Source organism: Solea senegalensis, linkage group LG17, assembly GCF_019176455.1.
Source record: "Solea senegalensis isolate Sse05_10M linkage group LG17, IFAPA_SoseM_1, whole genome shotgun sequence".
Lineage (NCBI taxonomy): Eukaryota > Metazoa > Chordata > Actinopteri > Pleuronectiformes > Soleidae > Solea > Solea senegalensis.
Genome location: NC_058037.1, coordinates 10020006 through 10046794, shown reverse-complemented (window position 1 = coordinate 10046794; position 26789 = coordinate 10020006). Strand labels below are relative to the sequence as shown.

At 43.5% G+C, this 26789-nt stretch overlaps 1 protein-coding gene across 1 annotated transcript in view; it reads right to left on the bottom strand.

The window, feature by feature from the left end:
- Positions 1-2022: 2022 nt before the first annotated feature.
- Positions 2023-26789, bottom strand: part of esrrgb (estrogen-related receptor gamma b) — a 34256-nt gene continuing 9489 nt past the window's right edge. Inside the window, exons 2-7 of the mRNA XM_044049754.1 lie at positions 26366-26781; positions 22170-22286; positions 12749-12859; positions 12387-12548; positions 7375-7644; positions 2023-3978 (exon numbers count right to left, since the gene is read on the bottom strand). Of these exons, the coding sequence (XP_043905689.1) occupies positions 3734-3978; positions 7375-7644; positions 12387-12548; positions 12749-12859; positions 22170-22286; positions 26366-26781 (1321 nt within the window). The 3' untranslated portion in view covers positions 2023-3733. The remainder of the gene's footprint in view (positions 3979-7374; positions 7645-12386; positions 12549-12748; positions 12860-22169; positions 22287-26365; positions 26782-26789) is intronic.

The following is a 26789-nucleotide window of genomic DNA, read 5'->3' as shown; positions in this document are numbered from 1 at the left end:
ATGTCAGACTTTTCTACAGTAGTGTTAACACATTCAAAAATGCAGATTTTTCTGTTCCCAATTCTATTATTGTACAATAAAACACTGTGTGTTGGACACAGATTCATTGACCCAAAGCATTGTGTGGATATTTTTTTCCTCTCTTTTGTGATTTCTATAGCTAATAGACAATTATCATTGTATAGCATCTGCTGACTTGAAGATATTTAACAAACCATGAGCTCTGATTACATAAACCATGTGATTTTTTTATTGTCACTGTACATTCAGTGCACCGTAAGATCCGACTCACTCCAAAAAAAAGCATATATTTACACATGGGTACAGTAGGCATGAGCACAACAAACAAAACACAAGGAAATGGCACACAACACAGTCCAGTGAAACAAGCTGCTTTCATGGTTCATATTTTCCCCCCTTTGCAAACTTCCCGACATTGAACGTGTGCACACATGTAGTTACCCTGTTATTTTCTGCGTATAGGGCAAAGTTTTATAACTCAAATGAACCAAAGCTTCCTTTTAACTTGATTCATATATCACAATTGCTAACATAATGCTTCTGAGGGGAGTAACCTCTTGGGTAATTACATGTCTACGGTACATACACCTAACAGGGTCCGTGATATGCCGCGCCACCGCGACGGCCGGGGTGGTTCCTCCATGTTTTATGCAAATCTCGTCATCTCAGAGTGCATGGAGATAAGATAAGTCCACAAATGGAACAGCGAATAAGCAGCTTTCTCCTCCGAGGAATGTGTTTCCCAATTGCAGTGGGTTCATCTACATTTTTTTTTTCTTTCTTTTTTTTAAACCCAGTCAGTGATGTCACTTTATTTCTGTGCCACTGATTCCCAGGAGGCTCCCATGGCCCGCTTCCAAACCCAGTGTAATTTTCAAAATATGAATTGAGGTATAGGGTGTAGATGACTTCACTCGCTGCAAGTCCTGCTGTGTCGACGACCGAAAAGTGTGAGTGTGGGGGACAGACGGACACAGAAAACAAAATTGAAACCAAGAAAATATCCCACCATGGACAAATATAAGGGACTCAGTCTCACTTGATTAATCACCCTTTGACACGACACAGTAGTTTGCATTATATAGCAATTCAGGTGGGCTCTAAATTGGTGCTGAAGTTGCTACTACATCACGGGAGATGAATTCAAGCGGGCAAATGAAACGAATGATCACCGCGACATCAATGCACAGCAGCTACAGTCTAGCATAGGGGGAATATGCACAATACATTTGCCATGGACAGCACGACACAGGATGTTCATGTTGTAAACAAAGCACAGCTAAATGTCAAGTCTGATGCTCCACAACACAGGGGACATAGGTGGCCATATTTGCCTTGCATAGCCCAGTGATCGCTCCGTTATGAAACTGTTACAGACATCCATGAAATCGCCTTTGTCGAGGTTTAGACGGATCCCCTCCCTGTCAACCATCCACCGAAATAAAACGTCTCCGTTCCCCGAGGTGGAGCCAAAGCAGAAATTTAATTGCTCCATTTCTATTGAGAATTTCGGCTTAAGAGACAATTAGAATTAATTGGATGTAGTCGAAACGGTTTTAGAGCTCTGAAAATAAATTAGGCATTTTTCTTTTATTTTTCCTTATAATAAATTGGGTGATGGGAAAGTTTACAACAATTATCGGCTCTCCGTCTTTAAAGTGCACAGAGGAGGGTTTTTGCGTGAACGAACTCTGATCAGTGGCGGGAAAAGTCAAACGGGTTTTCTCTCGACCGGCACAACGTGACGAGACAGAGGCTCTTCCTTTAGTATCTCCGCAGTCTCTCGCAGTCATCTTAAAAAGGATGGACACACAGCAGCAGAATGTCAGTGAAATATCGTGAGTGACATCTATGTTGACGTGGAAACAGCAGGTGTTTTATCAACATGACTAAATTTCAAAGTATCTGAAGTCACGAAAGCTTTGGTTTTGCTACTGTACAAAGGTGACACAGGCCTAATAATTTGAGCTAAGGATGGATTAGCTAGTTATACATGGGGGTGCATCATGGGAATTGTATTCTCTAATGTGTTGGGTTTTAATTATCTATGCATTACATTACAGTGAATCAATAGCGTGTGTCCCTGCGGGGGATTGTCCGTAGTTACTGGTCGCTCGGCTTTCTCTCATCTCACCTCGTTTGGGCAGAAGCTAATGGCACTTGACACTTTAAAGACACGGCTGCTTTCAAGTGTTCATAAAGGACAATATCTGCCTCAGAATGTTGTGTAATTATTGTATGATTTTGTAAGAAATACCTTGATATCTGTGTCACCTTACTCTGCCGATTTCTTTCATCATTTGGCAACTGGTTTATGATCGATAGATAAATACAACGCTCTCAGTGTATGTCTTTGAATGTGTTAACTAGCACGTTCACATCAATGCATCAAAGTGTCAGTGTTTGCACAAATGTACAGTTAACAGCCTCGACGATTAACCCCTTCATTAACAATGAGCTAATGTGAGGTCTCATGTGTTATTCAGCCTGTCGAGGGTGTACCCCGCTGTTCGCCCCTGTGAAATTGTCGCCAGCAGCCCCCGCGACCCTCATGCAGATGAATGGATATCTATTCTTTCTGTTTTTAAAGTCACTGTGGATCTAATGTGATCAATACTATAGCGACACAAGAAAAAGCAAAACCTACACAATATATTGCAATCTAATACAGCACCATCACAACGTAGAGACTCAGAATGACCACAGGCGGTCATCACAGAGGTTGCGATGTGTTTATTGCACGACTATCGGGTTGCGTTAGATCGCATTGAATTGCATAGCTGTTGCCTCAATCGTGTCCCTTATCTGTATTTGTATAAAATAAAGGTTTTATGACAGTCCACATAGATTCAGAGCACAGAGTATACACACGTGTAGGTTTCACAGTATGTTTAGTTGCCACCGCGTGACACGGAACGCAGAGAGAGGTGACGAGCGACGAACCCAAACACCCAACACTCGGACGCCACCACACGGAGCTCGCTCATACAGTTATCCATTATTGCCACGTTATTTATTGATGCTTAGTGCAAACTCTTTGAGAACCATGATCGCCAGCCAACCAACTGTCCTTCTGTGAGCACCAAGTTGACTATAACCATCAAAGCTGACAAAGCTACTATGAGGTAAATATATCACGAGGAAATCGAGAACCCTTGCGTTCCCGCGGTGGGCGGCGCTTTCTTTGAAGATGAACATAAGAACATGTCTTACAATTCTCCCCCAGCCAGTGCAATTTCACACAAATATACAGTACACATATTATATGTAGACCAGTTAGAGACTATTGCTGAGAACAACTGAGATTAGGAAATATCAAAGAAACAAAAACAAAAAAACAAAAAAAAACTTTAGGACATTTATATTAACACACTTCCATTTTGAGATGAAAATAAGAAACAAATTCACAGAAGCTTCAGGTGATATACAGCAGTGGGTCTCTGGTTATAACAAGACCTTAGTTGCCTGATTTCTGTACACAAACATCTCTATTTACATCATCACCGTGATCCCACATCAATCAGGTTGATATCCGCACCTCTCAAGTTCCTTTTTTTCTTTTCTGTTTATTACGATTTTAAAAGTGTTAAAATGACCCGGTCGTCCAAAGCTTCATCCTCTCCCTGTCAAATTGGCACGCTGCCTTTATTTTTACGGGCTGTCTCTCGCCGCTCACTGGCCGATGCAGCTGTCTGTCGAACGTGGCCGGGCGTCAAGCCTTGGCTTCCAACATCTCGAGGAATAGTTTGTGCATGGGGACCTTGCCCTGCATTTTGATGCTGTAGAAGTGCTGTACTGCCTTGGTGGCAGTCTGGCGGAGCAGAGGCAGGGTCATTAGGAGCTTGCCTGCTCGCCGAGGGTCCTCTGGGTGCTGGGAGCCCTCAAAGTCCTGCAGGGCCTCATGGAGAGAATCCTGGAGCCTCTGGACGGCCTCGATGTTCTCTATGTGCATGGAGTCTGGAGCGGGGAGGGAGAAAGAGAAGATCTTGATTGTACACATTATTATAAATTCACAGTATGTAATTCCTGCTGTCTTAATTAAAACAAAAAACCTAGTTCACACTGTTTTGTTCCGCTGTGCGTTTGCACGTACTGATGAGAGCGTCGGTGTCTGAGTGTGCAGCAAAGTGGCGAGGAGCAGTTGTGATCCATTAGTGACACAAAAGGTCTGAAAACGGTCTATATTTCACACACGTTCACTCACAAGTTCAACAGCACGTCCACACTCAACACTCGCTCATCATACCCATTCAAAATCAGCCGTCATCCGTCAGGAACAGGAACACATCGGCATGTAGACCGGCAGAGGCTGACTCCAAACACCAAACCTTTTCAGTTGTAATGCTGTTTTCACACCGGACGCAAATTTGTCGCGTTTCCATAAAAAGTCAATGCACAGACGTGATTTTCGGCCGGGCGAAATTTGCCCTGAATTATCTCTACTGTGGTTGGAGCACGTGGTCGTGATGTGCGTCTAAAAATCTCATCCGGTGTGAACACGGACAAGCGAATGACAAAATGCTGCTTAACTAGTGAATGATTTGTATTTATATAGTGCTTTTCTAGTCTTGGTCACCACTTTTACGCTACAGTTTTGCCATTCACCCATTCACCTGTTCACTCACACTTTCATATAGCATACATCTATGTGCAGCACATTTTCTATCCCTCATCTTTCACACCCCTTCACACGCTGCCGGCCCAGCCGTCAGGAGGAAAGCGAACACAAAACCTTCAAATTGAAAGACGACTGGCTCTACCACTGAGCTGCTGTCGCCCATAAGCAGTAACAATTATTTCCTTCCTCAATCTGACCTTTATAAGAGAGACAGTGAAGCAAATTATGTCCTTAAAAGGTGACCAAAAAGTCACTTCTATGGTTTAAAAAAGTATCGGAAACATCTTTGGCTAATGCCAATGTGCACTGCGTCTTGTTGCTTTGCAATATTTTAACGTTTTAATACTATATCTTTTTAAGCTACTTCATTAAATAAAAGCGTTCAAGGAAAAGCAAACGTTTCGCTACCGATGTGCATTGCACAGCACATTTACGACAACAACAGCAGCAGCAGCAGCAGCAGCGACAACGTGGCGTTCTGCGCTAACATCAGCTGGCTTTAAATTCCACATCTCCTCTTTGCAAACATGCAATTTTGGAGAGAGGTTTTTCTCTTGTTAGTGGTTAATGACACTCCTTAAATAAATGCCTAAGCGTGACCAGGACTCTGGGGAGAGGGAGGAGAGGGAGATGTACTGCAGGTCTGTATAAATATACAGTGGGACAGGGGAAAAAAGAAAAAAAAGAAAAAAGATTCATTTCTTTTGGTATCATGGACCACATACATCCCCCCTGCTAATGAATTCAGATGGCTGCATTACCAGCATATCGTTCAGCTGAATGATGGCAGCAGATGGCCTTCATTTCCATAAGAAAGAGCAGTTGGCCCCCTTATGTATAGGCTCTAAAATAAAATCAGTTGAGTCTTATTAAAAACTGCTATCTATGTATAAGTCTACAAGTTAGTAAAAAAAAGCGAGGCAGGCTTGTCCTCCAAAGGACACACAGACAGAGAGCGCTTTAATGGACAAGCAGTGGTTTGCTTTCAGCCAATTTCACCGGCCAGACTCACAGTGTCAGGTCTAATCTGTGCGTGCATCATATCCACAATTCATCAGCTGACTGTGCACATCAAAATGGCAATTCAATCCAGTATTATAATTGAATCAAAACGAACGCATATTTGCTTCATCCACCGCAGTGGAAACCGCCTTGTTTCGTCCTAAACACGCCGTCATTACTGAAGCTCGGCCAGACGCGGCCGAGTGATTGAAGCGCGCGAGTGAATTAGATCAGCCGCGCGGCGTGAAAGTTGTGTGGCAAAGTAAGACTGTGTACGAACATGTAAATGAGGCAGAAAAAAAGGAAAGTACAAGGCTAATTATGTTCCTAACTGACTGATTAAGTCTCTTTTACCAGTCGCCTTCTGTGTAAATTGCATTTCTATCTTGGGAAATTAACTAGGCTATGTGGACCGCACATGTGTTCCAGCACTCTTCATTTGAAACCTTCATGTTAATACCGATCTGATCCTCGTTTGGCTGTTTTGAGCATGGTGTGTGAGACAGAGAGGGAGAGAGAGAGAGACAGAGAGAGGTGTGGAAAGATAGAATATGTTTTCAAATGTGTGTCAGTGTGTGTGTGAGTGTGTGTGTTAAAGGAGGTTAGGGGAGGAATGCAAAAGTAACTTTGAAGAAACAATTTCCATGTAATCCGTCAGCGGCCCTGCGTCAATCCCGTCGATACTCTGCTAATTACAAAATCAATGGCCATGAATTTCCACAGCTGTCACAGCCACAGGACTCGTGGAGCCGCAGCTCTGCGAGACTGTGTTCAAACGAGCCGAAGTTGCCCTCTTGCCCTCCCTGAGCCTCCCTCTCAACCCCTGCCTTCCTCTCTCACACGTCTTCCCTTACCTTTACATCCCTGTCTTTCCATCACTCCCCTCTCTTCTCTCCCTCCCTCTGGCCCTCATCTCCCACTTATCCTCCCCTCTCCCCACTCTCCCATGGAGAGTTTGTCATCAGAAGACTAAAGCTCTGGCATCAGCATTTTTCATTTTTCAGTCAGGCAGGAGAAAAGACTCCTAACAGGCATTGATTAGTGGGGGGACAGGCCCCGGCCTCATGAAAAGCAAACTGTCGATACGGGCACAGCATCTTCACATTGGAACAAACGAGGCCCGTCGCTCCCCAACGCTCATTCCACTCCACTTAACACATTTTATTGACAGCCCCTGTTTTCCTAATGAAATGCTAAATATATCTCCCTCGGCTGTGGCGCGCTGGCAGCCACTGTTATGGAGATGGAGAGAATGAGAGCGCAATGTGACAGTCTCCTTACACACACACACACATTAAAGTACAGACACACACATAACTGATGTTAAATGAAACAACGCGCTCCTGACCTTTTTGTCCCCCCTCTTATCAGACATCCTTCATCGAGGAAGTGATCGGCTCGGCAGACGCGGACAATCGCTTGACATTTTTTGGTCTGCTTTAATTAAACGCCAACTACCGCTTACTGACTGAATGTACAATAAAAACATTTACTGTTGGTGAAACCTCTGGTTATTGCAGTTTACGGCGGATCAGAGAGACACCGTGAAGACTTTGCAGTGTATCCTGTTGTTCCAGGTCTTTATTGACGTTTTATAAAAGTGTACACTTAGTGAAATTCTAACTGAGACTTTCTTGATGCCTCTCTCTGTGTGTGTGTGTGTGTGTGTGTGTTGCCTGAACAGCTTTTGCATTTCTTAGAACTAACTGTGGGATCAAGGAGGCTAATTTTACCTGAATTGGCAAGGGCGATGGCTTTGAGCGTGACAAACTCCTCCTTCTCCATGCGCAGCTTTTTGTAGCGCCGGGCCAGTGGCAGGATGGCGACGTGCAGGTCCAGCAGGCCCGAGATCCTGGCCTGCTCCTCGTCCACCACATAGTCCTCTGCGTACACTATCTCATCCTCGCAGGGCAGCGAGCGGAACACGATGCTCAGCACCAGGATCTCCATCCAGGCGCTCTGCAGCAGACTCATCTGGTCTGCCAGTGAGAGAGTGGAAAAACCTGCGGGATTAGAAGAACATGTGTTATTTCTTCTCAGATTTTCTCTTCTAGATATAACCGTGCAATCACATGACAAAGCACGAGAGCAATCCCTTAATGCGGTACACCCGGACTGGCCCTGTTGAGTCCTCTATATGTTTTATGGGCTGTGTATTGAATGCAGTTCAATCCCTGGAGAAGTCCTACTTGAAACAGAGGGTGACCACTGTATGTGGTGGCTTAAGAGAGGAATATAAATCAGTCAAGTGTAGAGGTCTTTGAAACATGAGCCGTGGCTGCTTCACCCGTCAACCGTCAACACTCCTCCTGCGACACATTGCTCGAGCACATGGGACAGCGCTTAGCGAGGACAAATCCACGCCCGAGCTCAACCATGTCTCATTCTATTAAAGAAAGTAAAGAAGGAGGGGAATTCATTCGTACTCTACTCAACGCTGCCGGTTCTGGATTTTTAGAAATGGAAAAAAAAGGGTGTCACATTTTAGTTATAAGTCACAAAACTCTAAACATTTTGCAGCCAAATCGTTTGTGCCTTCATCAGGATATGTTAAAATAATGTAAGAACTGTCAGTTTGTTGTATTTATAAACCAATTACTGTTACACTTGCCTGTCACAAAGATAGTTGTCGTTCTTTGGGTTTCACAGCATCCATAATGTTGAATTAACTCCTTCTCCTTTTCGCTCCTTTGCTTGTTCTTCTCATTCCTCTGTCAAAAGAAACCCTCCAAGGAGGAGCTTTGAGCTTTACCCCAAAAAGCTTTCCACTTTTGGACATAAAGAGCTGTGTTTAGATGTGGCAAACTTGCGCGGGATGTTTAAGCTCACACCGGACGGTGTGCATCCTGTGATTGCCCTCTCCTTCAGTCCTAATTCCTTTGTATTCAACCTTTTGGTGTCACCCGTCAACTTTCCTCCTCTAACATTCCACACAAACACCACGTCAAACGGACGGACACCTGAAAGCACCCAAACTAACACAATACCTTTCAACCGCTCTATGGTGAATAGGGAGGTCATTGGGGGTTATTGACACGGGCTCTCCGAGCCACCGCTCTCTGCTTACTTTAAATGTGAGCTTTTATGGATGGGAATGGGGCAGGTGGACTTAAAAGAGGTCTTCCCGATGGTTCTTATCAGGCAAATAGAGGAGCGATGGAAAGAGGGAGAGAGAAAAGAGTAGTGGGGGTGTCATTGATTAGTAGATTGTAATCAGTCCACCAAATGCGAAAGGGGGGATCGATCCAAGCCTCAGATCTGACAAACAGACAGTTGATGGAGGACATCCGGTACATGTTTAGTGGGGGGATGGGAGGAGTGTGGCATCACAGAATGTAGATACTGTAGGCTGCGTCAGGAATTTGTGAATTTACTCACTAAATCGTCAAAGGGAAAATGAAAAGGTTTAATCCTTGGGGTGTATTTAGGGAGTTTAGGAAGCACTTATAAAGAATGACTGATTCAACGATTGAAAGTGTAGGATAAGGGGTGAAGTCCTCCATAATCACGTGGTGGAACTGGCTGCTTCTTATGCCATGTTCTCACCTTTTTGAGACATTTTGTTAAGAACTGACACACAGTTGGACCGTCTCCTCCTCCGTACTTCATCATTCCTCTCTTCTTTTTTCACTCAATTTACTGAAGCAGTGGAGCGACTTCCCGGCTCCCCGGGGGTCGCCCCGCAGTTTCAGATACGTCGCCTGGAGGTGGCTGAGTTAAGTGTTGTTGTGGTGGGTGATTCCCCCCCCGCCCCTGATGAAATATCAATATTTCACCCTCCTGATTTACTGCCGTTTGACCAAACATGACACAATATTGAACACACCGGGTTACGTCTGTGTCTCTGTTTCTGCTATTTCGTCCACACGTGACGACAAAGAGCGTGAGGGGATTCCACTCCACTGTAGGAAAATGAAGTATCGACTACTCTTCCTTGGCAAAGCAGAGGAGAAGCAGCTACAACGGCAGCAACAGTTCATTTGGAAAGAGGTGGAACGTGTGCATACATTTTTTTTTTGGCTGTTAAGAAATCCTTGTGATGACACCTCAAATCTAGAAAAACACAAGGTTTGAGCTTGCTTCACCAAATTTAGGAATGAATTCAACTTGTCGTAGGCTGGTCACCTTCTCAGACGGACCTACTACATTTAATTATGTAATACGACAATAACCAATTGGCTGATTTCTTTGAGAAACTAAACTATGGCTGTCCCACCAGCACATTAGTTTCTTAGATTCAGAATAAAAACACATTAAGCATCACTTATTTTTCATCGCACACTGGAAAAGTTCAAACTAACTCCCATTTATTCGATGTCATTTAAGAGAAAAAGGGTGAATCAAAGTGTTGCCTACACATAAGATGTGGTGAAGGATTACGGAAAGCTGAATTACCACGAGAAAACTAAATAATACCCCGAGATCTTTCCGGTCAAATTGAACCAACGTAACATAATAATGTAAAATTAGACATTTTTGTAGATTTAAATACATTTATGCAAGCCCGCTGAATCTGCTCCACACCCGCAGCAGGATGTTGGTGGTCGTTGGGAGAAAATAAATACACTCTCGCTTTGAAACAGTACCGCGCAGGTGGAGAACAGATAAGTAATTGAATCCCTATTCAGTAAAACAGAGAGACGGAGTGGCTGGCAGTGAAGCTTGAAGCTGTCATTGAGAGCGAGGTCTAAAACAGACAGCAGTTCACTCTCTATTCATTTAGTATCATTACAGGCCTCCTAAGAGCCCTAATGGGCCTAATAAAAAGACAGAGGTAATAATGAGACTAGAGGGCCCTGCATGAGCAGGAGGAGCAGGAGAGGGAGAGCCGGGGGAACAGGAGAACAAGGAAGCCAGAGAGAGAGAGACAGAGAGAGACGGAGAGAATCAAAGAGAAAGAAAGCGATGCTGTGAACTGAGCGAGCATTAAATACCAGAGGACGCTAAATGCTTTCGTCGTCAAATATAAATCTACAAATGTTGTGTGCGTGTAACATGTCTCGTGTGTGTTAACAGCTGCATGTTTCCATTTTGTTAAAGAACTTGCTTGTTGTTTATTTTAAAGACGTTTTTTTTTTTTATTTGTGCTCACTAAAGTACATCAGAGTGAGACGTCAACACAATAACATCAGAGCTTAAAGCAGCACAGTGTTCCACAGAGTTTCCTCGCAGGCCTCCACACCTGGGTGTTGAAGGACTTTTACATTAATGCAGCGATCTGTAGTAATGACTCTTATTACCTCATCGTTAAGGCCATTTGCTCACTGGTCTATGAGTGTAATGGTGGGAGTGGACGCTTAAACTGTAGGGACCCCTTTTGTCTTAATCGTTACTTGGTGACACTCTGACCCGGTGGCCCCGGGTAAAATGTCCCCAGAGCATCGCACACCCCCTTTAATAGCTCTGTCAGGTCTGCACTGGATTCATCATTGCATTAAAGATCAATAGTTATACATAGAGAATGTAAAATGAGAAAATATGAATTTATTTCTGCACCCGCTGGCTATAATTACAGTGGATATTTTGATTGTATTTGCCTGATATGACCTCTTTTTCACTTTGAGTCAAGACTCCTTCTGGTCAAGGTGTTTGATAAATAATAATGCCTTCATTTCACGGATGATCCTGTTTGTTTTTTTTTTACAAACACAAGCTGTGTAGCAACGCGTCAGCTCGCGCAGGACCACAGTGGCCCTGCACTGCATCGCTCTGCCAAGTTCATTCCACGGCAGGTTCGGGATCAACATACCTACAGCCGGTCCAAATTGCATTGTTAAAGAGTCAAACGTAAATCAGATCGCGAATCAGAGATTAGAGCCGCGCAGAGCCCTAAGCAGGTGGGTAATGTTGTGCCAGCTGAAAATAAATCAGAAACGAGGAAAGAAAACATCTCCTGTTGTGGTTATAGACATTAAGGTTAGTGCACGACAGCTGAGTGTATTATTTTAATAATTGGTTAATCATTTTGGTAGTTTTTCAACCCCAAACAGTAGGACATGTTTGGGTTCAGATGTCCAAATGTAATGTAAATGTAAGGATTTATTGCTTTTTTTGGTTTATACGAGTTGAAATTAAATAGAATGAATGAAACTTCATACTTAATAAGTTGCTTTGGCTACATATGCAACTTTGTGTTTATCCAACCTTCAAAATAGTGCGGTTCACAAGGTCTCACCGTGATGAAAAGCCAGAAGAAGATCCACGGACATTTGCATAACAAGCTTTATTTAAGAATTTGTCAACAAGGCGCAGGGAAGTCCGTCAGTATTTCCCTAAATAAATCAATTTTACCACAGGCCCTGTGTAGTCTCCTTAAGTAAGTAAGAGGATTGCTTTCTTTAAGTCTAGGATTGAAATGGAATACATTGACATAGGGGCGGATCTCCCCCGACTCTCCCACCCTACCCAGTCAAATCAAAGGTTTCAGCTGCTCTTTATTGATTAGGTTTTAGAATATGGGACTGGCTTTTCCCTTTGGTGCAGATGAGTAGCAGATGTTAATTATCCTGTGTGTGTGCATGAACCTGTGTGTGTGTGTGTGTGTGCGTGGGGAGGTGTTGGTGTGCAACAGTCACTCAGTGAACTACTTCAGTAATCTCATGCGGTTTCATTTCAGCAAATGAAAGAACAAATGTGGGCTCACACATCACTTCAGCATCCAGTTATCCAAAGATGCACACATGTATAAAATGCATGTGTGAACCGACAGCTTCTCATGATGAAGTCCCGTTAAATCTCCCCCTACCTGGGATATGTTTGGCCCAGCCGATGATGACCACCAGCTCACGGTCGGCCAAGTCGCACAGCGTGGTCAGGGCCTTGATGTCTCCGTCTGGCATGGTGGGGTCAGGCATGGCATAGATCTTCTCTGGCTCCACCACCAACAGATGGGAAACGATCTTCGTCACTGAGAGAGAGAGAGAGAGAGAGAGGACGATGGATGCAGAGATAGACAAGTGTTCTCACGTGACAGGAAATGTGTTTTAATTGCAAGAGAAAAAAAGATGTAACACTAAAGTGTGCCACCCACGTTGACTGACAAGAATAACAATAAATGAAATTAAATAAAACAAAAAGAAAACAAAAAAAACAAACTATGTGACTCACATGGCTTTTTGGCAGGAGGGGGGATGGTGAGGCCGAGGTAGGCGCCGTTCTCTCCGTCCAGTCTCCGTTTGTATTTCTGTCGCCCTCCTCTCACCCTGTCCAGACGCACACCTGCAAAAAATATCACACGTGTAGGATAAAAATAGAAATAACTGCTTTTACTTGTACAACATGCTGTTTGCAGGTGTTATTAATTTTTTTTTTTTTTAAATCAAGTGATCAAATCTGACATTAGAAGATGCTGAAATAACCTCTTTTATTGCAGGTTATTATGACTCGAGGAGACTGGGCTGTGTCCACTATTTATGTAGTATAGTTTTTATTATTTTATTCTATTTTTTTGTGAAGCACTTTTATATCTGTGTATATCTTTAACCTCGGTATTAGTTCATACACAGCATCTGTTTGTTTTTCTTAACACATAAGACTTCATATAGTATGTAAATATTGAGCAAAAAGGTGAATTAAATAATATATGACATGTACATTAATATGAACACCAGTTGCATTTCTTTATGTGTAACCTTTGCGACAGTAAACTGTTCCATGTGACAGATGAAGGAGCGTAAATTAGAATACAAACGTGACACATCTGGGATTATCTCGGGATCCATCTCAGAAGGACACGGAGGCTGCATCAGAAGCGCCTCCCGCGCTGCATTTACACGCCTGCATTAAAAAGTTGTTTGAGGATCGCGGGGAGAGCAAACAGGTTTTACATGGTCAAGTGGAATTGAGTTGTGCGAGATTTCCTAGTGACTCATATAAATTCCTCTGATTCCCCTGGAAACAAAAGAATCCGATTAGGATGGTCTTTCAATTTCCTGACACCGACTATCCACTAACCTAATTACCCAGCGTGCCCAGAGGGAGCTCATTCTTCCCAGCAAACACAGTGAGATCATTTTATGCCTGGCAGATTGAAGCTAAATCGAGAGCCCCTCTCCTAACACAGCTTTCCATTTGTGTGCCTTAAAGTAATCAATAAGGCTTGCAAATAGACTTCTTGTTCTTTGAACACATGTGGATGCGGTTTTAATTAGTCAGTTAGGCAGATAGGAACTGGGGTTTTGCGACAGATGGAGCCTGAGTAGCTGTTTTTGTCATTACTCACGGTTAAGGTAAATTCAAAATTATAAATTGCGCTTCAAGAAACCGCGCACATGTACTCCACATATTAAATCAATTCAGTGGCTTCTCTCCATTTAATGGCAAACACGGGCATAATAAAGGCACATGCAGTTAGTAAAGGCTCTCTCAACAACACGCTTGAGTAATGCAAAAAAAATATATATATTAAAGCAGGTGCACACACACACACACGGAGAGAGAGATACTTCAGGTAAGACTTCATTTGGGCAGTCTAACCTAACCTTAACCATAACTAGTCAATGCCCAACCCTTACATTAACCTAACCACGTGACTATAATGAAGTTCTGCCTCATTAGGACCAGATTTTGGTCTCTATGAGGACTTCTGGTCCCGACAAGGGGTCTGACAAATTCAAACTACACACACACACACAAACACACACACACACACATTCTCAGATCTGCGGGGGCTGTTTGAACTGGAACATCCAACTGGCCCATAATTAATAGATACTGACAAGAATTAAGGGCTCAGTGCTAACCAGTTTCAGTTTACAGCTAAGCAGCAGAGAGTCATGGCAGGAGGACAGAGGGTCCGACAGAAGGGGAACACAGGGTCAGAAAATGCTGAAGAATGGTACGGCTGCTGGGGGAACGAGACAAAACAAGCTGCTGATTTTGGTTTTCTGCAAGATCTCTGTTTTCCCCCCTCACTGTTCCATCTGTCTGCTTTCCCCTCTCACTCTCAACATCTCCTCCCTCAGAGCTCTGCCTGCCTGTCCCAGCCAGAGCCTGATCCACCCAGCGCGGGATTATCTCCTCCCCATGTGATACACAGCACAGTACTGAGAATCTGGCCACAACAAGACAGCTGGATGAGGCCCCCTTGTAAAGGACTCGGGAAGGGGAAGGAACGCGCTTGTGTCACTGCCAGCGCCACATTCCACAACTTGGGGCCCAAAAACCAAAGTGGTGTCCATGTGCTTTTAAGACAATCGCATCCAGACAAGAGTTTGTGTCTTGGTATGACATGCAGGCCAGACGGGCGCTCAGATCATCTTAAAAGCAATCCAAGTTTTTTTATGGGTGGTATGGATGTAGCTTATGGAGTAAAAGAGCGTGGAGAATGTGTACAAGTGTGTGTGTGTGTGTTTTACGAGTGTGATGTGATCACACAGAGCGGTACAGTACGCTCTCAACCTAGTGCAGAATGTGAGAGAGACATCACTCTGTGTGTGTGTGTGTGTGTGTGTGTGTGTGTGTGTGTGTGTGTGTGTGTGTGCACAGGAGCAATCTTTACGGTCACCTGACCCTGGCTTCCTTCTTGTGTTCAATAACATTATTGACTCATGCAGTCTTAAACACAGTCTTCATAGAGGACTAATTGATTTCTATTCAGTTCTACAAAATAACTGATATCCACATTTAAAAATAAATAAATAACTTGTGTCAGGATATTAGAAATACACCAATAAATTGTATTATTTCACTTACTCAGTTAACTGTGTATTCACATTTAATTTTTCAATGAATGATGAATCAGTTTGAGTGTTTTTAGAATACATAAAAAAAAGCTTTCTGTGAATATTCTCTGTTTCTTTGTTCCATTTCCACAAATAATTAAAACTGAATAATTTTGGATTGTGGACCAAATAAGACATTCAAGAATATCATCATTTACAGGTTTGGGAAACATTTTCACAGATCAACATTTTCTGACCTTTTTACAGACCAAACAAATCTATTAATTGAGGAAATTATCGACAGATTCATTGATTATGAAAATAATTGTTAGTTGCAGCCCTGCATTTTAATGTATATTTAATTAAGAAAGATCTGGCAGTGTCGCAAATGTGTCTTCTCCAAACTGCCAAGAAAAAAAAAAAAATTTCATTCATCTTCGGTTCAACTAAAAGTCACAGAAAGTTAGTGAGAAATAAATTGAATGAAAAAAAAAAGAAATCTGCAAATACTGGGACTGGAAAACTACAGTGGGACATAGTCAGATATTTTCTGAATTCAAATCTGATTTCTTTTAAAGGCTGTAACATAATATCCTGCAGAAATATTTCTTTATGTCTTGACCATTAATATACAGGATTAAATTATACCATCTAAATTCCTGGACTAAAAACAGGCAACATGACCTCAGTGGTTCAATAATATGCAGATCGACAAAAGCAAAAGCAAAGAAGGGTGAGAATAAAAACATAAAATGTAGTTCCAAGCAGTTACTGTTAAAAAAAAAGTTCATCTGTGAGAGATTGATTAGTTCGTGCGCATCGAGCCCGCGTGTGACGACATGAACATGCACACGTGTGTCTCACACTCAACTATTTTCAGCCATTCACCTGTCAGAGGCGCTTCTTTCTCGAGAATGTGTCAGAATTGGCTGGCCCTCGGAAGCTGCCAAAGGGAGATTAGGAGCTCCCTATTTTAGCTGGGAAAAATCAGAGGGATGCAGTATACCCCCGCCCCTGCACAGCAGCGCGCCCTTTACGAGGCACAGGGACCTTGCCCTTCCACGGCTCTACCTCTGAGGGCCAAGTCTGTAAACCTGCTAAAGGTAGCAGACAGATTTTGTTGATAGTGCAGAGACTGGGTGGGCTGCAGCGAGGAGGGAGTCTCTGAGAAAATGGCGATGAGACAAGAGGAGGAGGTGTCAGGATGGTGTCCCCACCTGCTCTAACCCCTGATGGGCTGACAAGACAAAGCTGGGCTTCTCTCTTTCTCTCTCTCCCTCACATACACAGTGCACACTGACATCATGCTCTTTATCACGTTTTACACTTTCCACAAATCCGAGCTGGCGCGTCCTCGGCGGGTTACACAGTGTGTTAAAGAACCACTCTGACCACATATGTGGCTGTAATCAAAAACATCTGCACAGCTGGACATGGCCAGGTCGATTCAGGATCCCTGGTGTAGATTACCACAGCAGCCAGTTCGGTTTGTGGCGTTCACACAGAATGTTTGCGTTGGAGCGGCTGAGAGACAGAAGGAGCAGGGTGCCAGCAGGAAACATGTACCTCAAGGTCTGATTTCCATGTCACTTGTCAGTGGGTGATATACATTTGGCATGTGTGTACATGAATGTGTGGCGCTGTGAGTCGAGTGTGTGTGTTGGGTTGTAAAGAGGTCAGCGCTGCGCTAAATCCCCTTCTTCAGAGGAACACGTGTTAGCCTCCGTGTCTGATCTATCACCTGCCAGACAGTGAGGACGGGCCAGAGTATCGAGCCTCTGGGTGGGCACTGACTCTCCGCTGCAGGCCGGCTCCCTAAAGAGCAAACAAGGTCCCGCACAAGTGCCACGACATCTACAAGTTTGTCTTATAAAGACACAATTTAGCAGATCTGGTGCTAAATGTACAGTCGACGTCTTTAAAGATACAGTTCAAACTTGAGCCATAGCTTTATTTTGATGATGTAATCTCAGATTGGTTTCTGATCTAAAGGCTATTGATTGGCAAAAGGGACCTGACAGTCTGTGATATTGGATATGGCTTTACTAATCTTTTGTGAATGTAGCTGGAGGAAAATAAGGTGGTAACACTACCCCAGTAGCCACGTTCGCTCAGGAAAGACTGCTGATCCCTATCTGTGGTCGGGGCGAGGGCGAGACAGCGGTGTGGCTTGCCAAAATAGTCTGGCAGCCTCTATTCATCCACCATGTTACAGTGGTGTCAAAAAAACAACAACCCACAAGCAAAGAATACACCACAAGAACACTGCACTAACACTAAACACTAAGAACCAACACGCATCCACCTCACGGGAGCAAAGGCTTCACTGACTTCACTGACATTTTGATTTAACACAGAATTCGGTCTAAAGGGACGTACGCTTCTGTTTAAATAGGATATCATTTTTAAACCTGCTAATCTGTTAACATGATTATTTGGTAATTCAATCAAAGACTCATCCCACCATGGCATTAAAAAAACAACAAGCCTAAAATAAATCTTTCTTTATCAGGAAATAAAAAAAACACATACCTCACATCTCAAAGTACAAAAAAAAATAATGCTATGGGGTATTAGTGCTACTATTAGCCGCGGACACCGACTCCTGGCAGTAGTCACTGACACCATACCTTCCGCAAGTTGTAATTACGTGGAGGTTTTTCCATTGAACCCCTGACCTTTTATGAGTCTCAGCTGGAAATTTACGGGGTCACTGAATGAGGCAGGTTCCCTCAAACAGCCGCCTGCTGCTACCGTCCACCCAGCTCATCCAGGCTCTCCACTGTGATACAGCAGTGCAGGCGGATCTGGAGGGAGGAAGCCCGTCATCTACAACACTTTTCATCAAACCTATTTGATGTTACACAAAGACACATGACGTGCCCCGAGAAGAAAACCTGAAAGTTAGCCTCACAACAACAACAACATGATTTATTTATTTTTTTTTGCTGTTGATAATGTGATTCTGACTCTTGTAAAATTATCATGAAACAGGCTCTGTCAAGCAACACCGTCAGATCTGACTGAGGGAGCGTTTGTGTGTATGCAGCTGCAGCACAGGTACGGTCAGGGGCAAATATGATTTATCCCAAAGAAACAACAGCGGAATTCACAATTATTGTAGAGAAACCCAGGAAAACAATGGTCATGCACTTGGCAGGAGTGGAGTGGAGAATGTGGAGGGAAGAATGGAAGAAACCGGGTTAGTGAAAGAGAAATGGGTGAAAGGAAGAAGAACGCAAAAGAGAGAAGATGATAAAGGAGAGATAGAGACCATGAATCATCATCATTATCATCTTGTTGCCCCTAACGCTACATTTTAACAATAATTTGAACGGAACAGACATTAGTATATATTTTAAAGTGCTTAAAATGCTAATTACATTAATTACATTTTTATTTGATTCTTGTTTTTTATAATTCCTCATGGATATATTGCTTTATTCACGACACCTGCATCCATGCTCTTCTACGTGCTTATCACATCTCCACGAGCAGCCCTCGGCTACTTGTTAGACGGTGAGGTTGATCTCATTACATGAAGTAGGGCAAGCCACTGTCCCCCCACTGATACCATGATCAAAGTTCCCCCAAGTGTGGAAGAGGCCACGCCGCAGCTCCATGCCACCATTAAATGTCCTTTTTTTTTTTTTTTTCCTTTTAATTGAATGCCATCACTTTCAGAGAATCACCCACTGTGCCACACGTCGCGGTCGCTGCGATGCTGCATCTCAGGAGCGGCAGGTGGTGGAGGCTACGGCGTCAAAATTCCCCTCACACACACACACACACACACACACACACACACACTGACTGTCCACATCAACGGCTTAGTGCAGCCTGCCACAGACAATACCCTGCTGTTTTTCCTTTAAGCATGCGCTAATAGGTTCAGCTTTATTTCTGAGCAACAGTGTTTTTTCTGGACAGGAATCAAAGCCTCGGTGTGAGATATTTGGGCCAGGATGAAGACATCAGGAGTGGATGTGGATATAAATAGAACCGTAATGGCAACAGTGTGACTGAACGGTGTGTTGCACGAGTGGATGTGAATCAGTAGTTACCAGCACAGATGCTGGTTTTAAATATTGTCAACTGTAGGACATGTACAGTCATGTCATAGATATCATAACACAGCATTGTATGAGCATATATCTCTTATAATCAGGCTGGATGGAAGTGGGCTTAACTTTAGAGCTTGCCCCTGTGGGATACAGTTTTTGTGTTTCACATATGCCGTTTTTCCACTAAACAGTCCCGGCAAGACTTGACTCGCCTCAGCATGGCACGGCACGGCACGACACGTTTTTTCGCTTTTCCATTAGCGATTTTAGTACCTGCTCTGGCCAGACTGCTGGCCACTGGAAGAGGCATGAGATACAAGATCAATTAAAAATATTTCAACATTTAGCAAAACAAAAGTCTCAGTATTTAACAGCGGAATCTGATGTATTTAGCGGCCGCGCTGCTTAAAGCCTGCGATCGCGTGCAGCATCAAAACCCAGTCATACAGGAAGTACTGAACAAGTCCCTAGTTTGCCGGGGGCCATGTAGTGGAGTCCTTGCTTTGTGGAGAGACGACAGTGACCCATTGAGTATAATAAGCATTAATGCTAGAGTTGTGACGTCACCTAAAAGAAAATCTGAACTCCTGTGCTCATTCCTCCAGAACTGCAGTTTGGGCCGGCGCCATGTTGACGTTTTGCAAACAGAGGTTCACAGACGTCACCTATTGAATGAGACCATCTGATACGTGCTGATATAGCTGCTGTGGCAGCTCGTATATGCCAAGCTTTATCGACTATTTCCCTCTAAATGGGACCATAATTTACAAAAGTGTCATCGTGTTCGATTGGGGAAGATCTGAAACTAGTGACTGAGACCATTAACTGCTCAGGAAAATGTTTACTGAGGTTATAAATCTCGACGGTGAGGCAGGAGTTCATTTCTCCCATAGACCTCCATTCAAATGAAGTTGTTTTTTTATGTGCTATTAGTGTGAACATGACTGTGTCTATTTAGGCTTTGCAAACATACTGTATAAAGGACTCCATGCGTAGCTGCTTCCTGTTGTTTTTCTTTCTTTATTTAAAAAAACCTTTCACCTCACAGCGTCTCATTTCCCTGGCTAAACTCAGAGGCTTGAAAACCTCTGAAACTTGAGTTAAGTGCCACTGAAAAACATAACATGTAATTCAGCAGATAGTTGACACACAATACCGCCACGATAACGCGGTGTGCATCAAAACATTTGTGCACAAGAACAAAACAAAATAAACACAAAAGGTCAACACTCACCTCTGGATATTATGTAGTAATAGCAAAAAAGCTTAATTAATAAATTGTACTCGTCAATTCATGAAGACAGAACAAAGATTAAATAAACATTAAAGTCCTAATCAATCACTGGCTGACATTCAGTTACACACGCAAATACAAAATAAATAAATTAGTGTGATCTTCCGCTGAAAGAAGGAGAACGTGTCTATCAGCTAGATTCTCCCCGTGAACTCCCAAAGGTCTCTCGGTGGAGGAGAAACAACACATGCAGGAAGTGAGGTGGGATGTTTGGAAAGCATTTAGTGGATCAATACGGCAGGCAAGAGAGGGGAAGGGAAACAGACAGCTAGAGTGAGGGTGAGGGAGGGAGCGAGGGAGGGAGGGAGGGCGGGAGAGAGACACCCAGAGCCCATGGGAGATGGAAGTCTTGGGGGAACAGCTTGTGCTTTTGAAGAGTACGGTTACACATCTCAGTCAGTCTCGGTATGAACATCCAACTCAGCAGCTTTTTCCACGCGTCTGAGTTCAGCACTGAGGCTCCTCGGTGTGAGGAGAGGTAAATACAGGCATGTGGGTGATGTTGCTGGTTCTCCCCGAGGCAGCAGCTGGCTTTAATATCTGATCTCTGACCAGCTTTTTTAGCCCTTAAGAGTGTAACAGATGTAAGGCTCCATTTTAACGACCTAAGTACATGGTGTAAAGTGCGCGGCACAAGTGCAACCAGGGCGTGTCCAAATCCACTTTTGCTGTAGTTTAATGGCCACTGCACGGAGCGTTATCATTTATAAAGGGTTGTACTTAGGATTGTAATTAATCACGGCTGGTTTTTGAATGGAACAAGTGGCAAACAAATCAGAGTGCCATTGCCTATTTGCTTAAAAGCCGGCAGGTGCTGGGCAGATTATCTAGGTAGTAACAAGGCAACACGAGCAGATCAAACACACATTTTTGTCCATTTATAACTTAATAATGCACTTCTGAAGTAACTGTTTCTTGGTAAAAAATACCTGATCATACCTTATTTAATGATTAACACGTCTGTAGTGGATGGAGGAAATGTCGAGTGTAACAGTCACTTGTGTCGGGCTTGCTGGTGCTCGGCGTAACTCTTATAGCTAATGTGTGAAAGGGCCCAAAGTCAAAGTTGACAATAAGTTTAATTTTTATTTGTCTAAATGACAAAATTGTTAGGTCATTTTATACAATATAAGATATAAAGTAAAAGACTTCTGCTTTTAGTTCCATAACTTCTTTATCCTATAATAAGACAGAAATAAGAAGAACAAGAGTAATATTTTAGCCCGATAACAAAATTAGCAGTCTTGTCAATACTACTTTTATTGTTATTATTTTTCAATTTATAAACCTAATAACCCCCTTTTACAAAATCTCACCAGGGTTGCCACTAACAAATATTCTATTATCAGTTAATTCTAGTCTATAATATGTTGCAAAAACAACAAAACAGCGCCTCTATGTTTCCACGGTGAATGGTTTAAAAACACTGAACAATAAAACACAGATTCTCAAGTCGTAAGAACGACATAAAACAGAAAGGATTCCTTTAATAGAATAGGAGGACTCACCTTCTTTCAACATGCCGACTTTGAGACACTTCATGAAGCGGCAGGCCTGGCACGACTTGCGTCTCCGTTTGGTGATCTCACATTCGTTGGTGGCCGGACAGCTGTACTCGATATTACCTGTGAGGAACGACAAAACACGCCGTCATTAAACCTGTGTTTGTGTGTGTGAAAAAGAGAGGGATGATATGATGGAAAACAGGAGATACACACACACACACACACACACACACGTGCATGAATGCGCACACCTGTCCCAAGGTGACCCCCCGTGACAAGGAGAGGACAGTTTGGTGGCATTTTGATGGGACGTGTAAAAAGCACCTATAGTCCCGCCCCCATTTTGATTCTCAGATAAATTAGCTTCATTAATGCAGAGCGTCCTCTCTGAAAGGCTCGCCACGACCCCTCCCAGCCCATCCTTCTTCAGCTAAAGGATGATGGGAAAGCTGCCCTCCCTCGACAACACACAGCCGGGCGTTCTGCATAATGCTCTCCTGTAACGACCCGGAGCTGCCGTTAGATTGGCCATTTCAAAGCTCCGGTATCATGTAGCAAAGCTCGATGTATTATTCAAGTCCGTCTCGACGGCTGTTGGCTCACACTGGAAATATTTCCTATGCAATTTAATCACTCTGGTCCAAAAACAGCCTGAAACGCAGACATATTGAATCTGCTGCCTGTCTTTCTCACCAGGTTCCTGTTAACAGTTTCTTTCAGGGATCATTACACGCTCACTTCAAAAAGTTTTTTTTACGTGACCCAGACAATCCAATGACAAATCCTCCCAAGTATCCCAATCCCCTGATTGAATGTTTAAGTAATGTCCCGTAAGTCCAGTTCATGTATTAATGATACCTAAAAACAGCAAACCAGGTGTTGTATGCTGCAGACCTGCCAGACCTGCTCTACCCCTGCCACACAGACACACAACCAACCCCCTGTTGGACGACGAGAAGGTGCCAACATTTGTCAGGATCCCTGGAATCGCTGCTGCCAGCAGGGTCACATGCACAGTGAGGGGCTGGCGGCATCGCGCCAGCACGTTGGCAGAGGCCGCTGCTGGTTTCAGCGCAGCTTAAGTCTTTAAACTGAGAGGCAGCAGCAGGGGGAGAATAAAGCACATGTGTGGATAAAAGCACATGTGCTGTGTGCACAAACTAATTATACAGAGCACATAGAACACCACTAAGTCACTGTATGTTGTTCGTGCTTCGCTTTGATCATGTAATGACGCGCCAAACTCGCATTACACGCAAACGTACTAAACTAATATGTGCATGTGTGTTTACACAGTAAATGAGCACAGAGAACTGTTGACTAATATCCCACAATGCAATGCACAAATGGCAAAAAATATTGGAGCATTTACAAGTGTTTTACTGTCACAGTTTGACTGATGGTTGATAATACACAACATTTCTTGTTTAGTACAACTTCAATGTTTCATTTTTTTGGTTTTTAACGGATTGTTTTGCAGCTGTCAAGGACAGGCACGATTGGAATCTTACTTTAACACTCACTATTACACCTGAAATTCAACAAAATGAACAGTTTCGTATTCATATGTTAGTAATCATTTAGTCTTTCACTGGCTTCACCTTCTCTTGCTGACATCTGATTTGTAAACACACGATAAACGTACATGAATTTAATATCATACCATGTAAGAAAATGCTGGGATGGATGATTTTTGTCAGTTTAAGGAGGGTCAAATTCATTTGTATGTTATAAAGAAAACATTTAATACCTGAATGGTTAAAAAAACCTGGTGTGTGTTGAGGTGGGGTAGCACTGGGGACCCAGAATAAGTCTTAAATTGCCTACCTCTAAAAGCCCACTGTCGGCGTACCCTCTTAGTTAATCAGGTCTTGTGTCCACCTTTATTCCTCAAAGGACATTTCAACCACTCTAATATCCTTCCTTAACCTCTCTTATTTTCCCTCTAAATTCTGATATATTATTATGCCATGCTATTATCCACACGCTCATCTCCACTCAAGCTGGACCTCTCCTTGTCCTCCTCCTTTACCGAGGCCGGGACCCCCCCTCCCTGATTACCATTCCATTAAAGCTGCTTCTCCTTTCACTGAGTGACCATGTCCCTCCTGTCCCTTGTCCCTCAGCCTTTTTATTTAGAGGACTTCTCGACGTCCCGCTCCTCTCGTCCCTTTCGTCTGCTATCTGCTATATAACAAACACGTGCCTTTTAATTGGTCCCCATCTCCTCCCTCTTGGGTGGAGGCGCCCGGGGTGGGTGGGTGAGGTTGGGGGGGAGGGTATTGCACAAGAACAGATCCACACCTCCCACCTTGACTTTCTCCCAATGAAATGCCTGGTTCTTAATTACAGTCACCCAACACTGATTGTTATTGACTGAAACTCCCGCGGCTCGGGACGAATGACGGACAGATTAGGTTCATTACGAGCCCGTCCTCCACGAAGGAGAGTGAGGAGGGAGAGAATGAGAGAGGAAGGAGGGAAGAGCAGCGCGAGACGACACAAAGTCACACAGCCAAGTGCAGGGTTTACAGTCTCTGTTTTGCTCTGTGCGAGGGTTTTGTCTTGTAAATCTTAACCACGGAACAAAAAAACAACGCCAGAAATATCACGGCTTTTAAAACAATAGAGACGTTTGAGCGACCGAGAGAAACTGTCACCACTGGATTCATGTTTTGTCAGTGTAACGGAAATCTCCTGTGATAACATATCCAACTCCACTTATAAGTAAAAATAAAGTGACTATATTATACCTTATGCAGGCAGTAATGCACACTCTCGTATTTATCGAGGAAAAGAAGATTCTTTGGTAATTCAGAGGAAAAATGGAAGCGTGGCCTCACTAATGTGCTGTCTGACCTCATGTGTGCAGACATAAATGCAGCGGATGAAATTCTAAATTCTGCGTCTCATATCATCATCTCTGTCCAAGTGATTATTGTGGCACCGATGCCACACATGGCAGAGCTCATGCCAAATGTATGATTCACATGCAGGAATAAAAATAATAATGATAATAATAATCATCATAGCCCAGATCGGCTTTGCAGTGTGGTTCTCTGCTGTCTGCTGCAGACACTGTAATCACTACAGTGAGCTGTGAGAGCTGAGTGGGTCCTCACATGGTCCTCATCAGGTCAATATGCTATTCTGACAACAATCATAGTAAGCTTAACAAACTCTACTGTAAATTACAGCAATAATTAGAGCTGCAACTAACGATTATTTTCCATCGTCGATTAATCTGTCCATTATTTTCTCGATTAATGTTGAAAGGAATGAAGAAAGTACTCACATTTAATTGGAAATCTTGTTTCAATCATGAAAAAAGCTTCCAATCGATGAATCGATTATCAAAGTACTTAGTTTAGTAATCGATTAATAATCGATGAATCGATTAATTGTTTCAGCTCTAGTAATAATATGGTAATATTCCTTTTTTTTCTAGCCTTGTTTAACGTAACATTAAGCAAGACATGAACAACAGAACCTTGAAAACACAGAGTGTGTGGGAATAACCGAGGACGAGTTCAAATCCATAATCAGTAATTACCAAACGTGTTCTCCCGCTAATTCCCATGTAAAGTTATTCGCCTATAGTTATCCACATTAGCAAGTCATTACCTTCATTCATTCATTCATTCATTCATTCATTCATTCATTCATCTTCTACCGCTTTATCCTCCACATGAGGGTCGCGGGCGGGCGCTGGTGCCGATCCCAGCTGACACAGGGAGAACTATTCACTCTCACACTCACACCTAATCGTCAAATCTGCATGTCTTTGGACAGTGGAAGGACACCAGAGAACACGGAGAAACAAACGAAGAGAACATGCAAATATTTATATTTCTGGACTATCATCTCCTTATTATCATTTATCACTTGTTATCAAGCTTGGATATACTATAGCTTTTAAAATAGCTGTATTGTTTTAATATTACCCCCCTGTTATGAAATGATTGCTATGCTATTTCCGAGTTGGAATGTAAAGTGTTGTGTGTCACCCAGAATCACCAAAAAAATTGCTTTTGGATTGCGACAGTCCTCTTGGGCTGAATGGGTAACTCTTCCGAATATTCAACCACCCGGGAAATGACAGAAAATACAATTTTCTCAGGTCAAACTGAGAGCACAACGATACAGAAAATTAGCTCAGGTGAGCCAGTGAAAAAGAAAAAGAGGAAGTGGGGAAATACCTTGTATCGTCCTTTTGAAAAAGGCTTTGCAGGCCTCGCAGGAGGCCACCCCGTAGTGGTAGCCCGAGGCAATGTCACCACACACCAAGCACAGCCTCTTGGGGATGGCATTGAGCATGTACTCGCACTTGATTGTCGAGTCATCCGCCATGCCGCCGGAGCACTCCTCGTAGCGGCGTAGGCAGGCGCTGCCGCCTCCCAGCATGCCCGGGTTGAACATGGGCGGGGAGTCCAGGGCGTGCGAGCGTCCGCCGCTGCCGTTGATGTAACCGCCGCTGGCGTCGGAGTTGCCGCTGGGACTGTGGTGACTGCCGGTGTCCACGAGTGAGGAGGAAGGACTGGAAGGCTCGGTTTTGACGTAGGAACCACAGCTCGAGGAGAGGTGTCGGTCCTCAGCGGGCATTCTGGTTAGCAACCTGCGGGA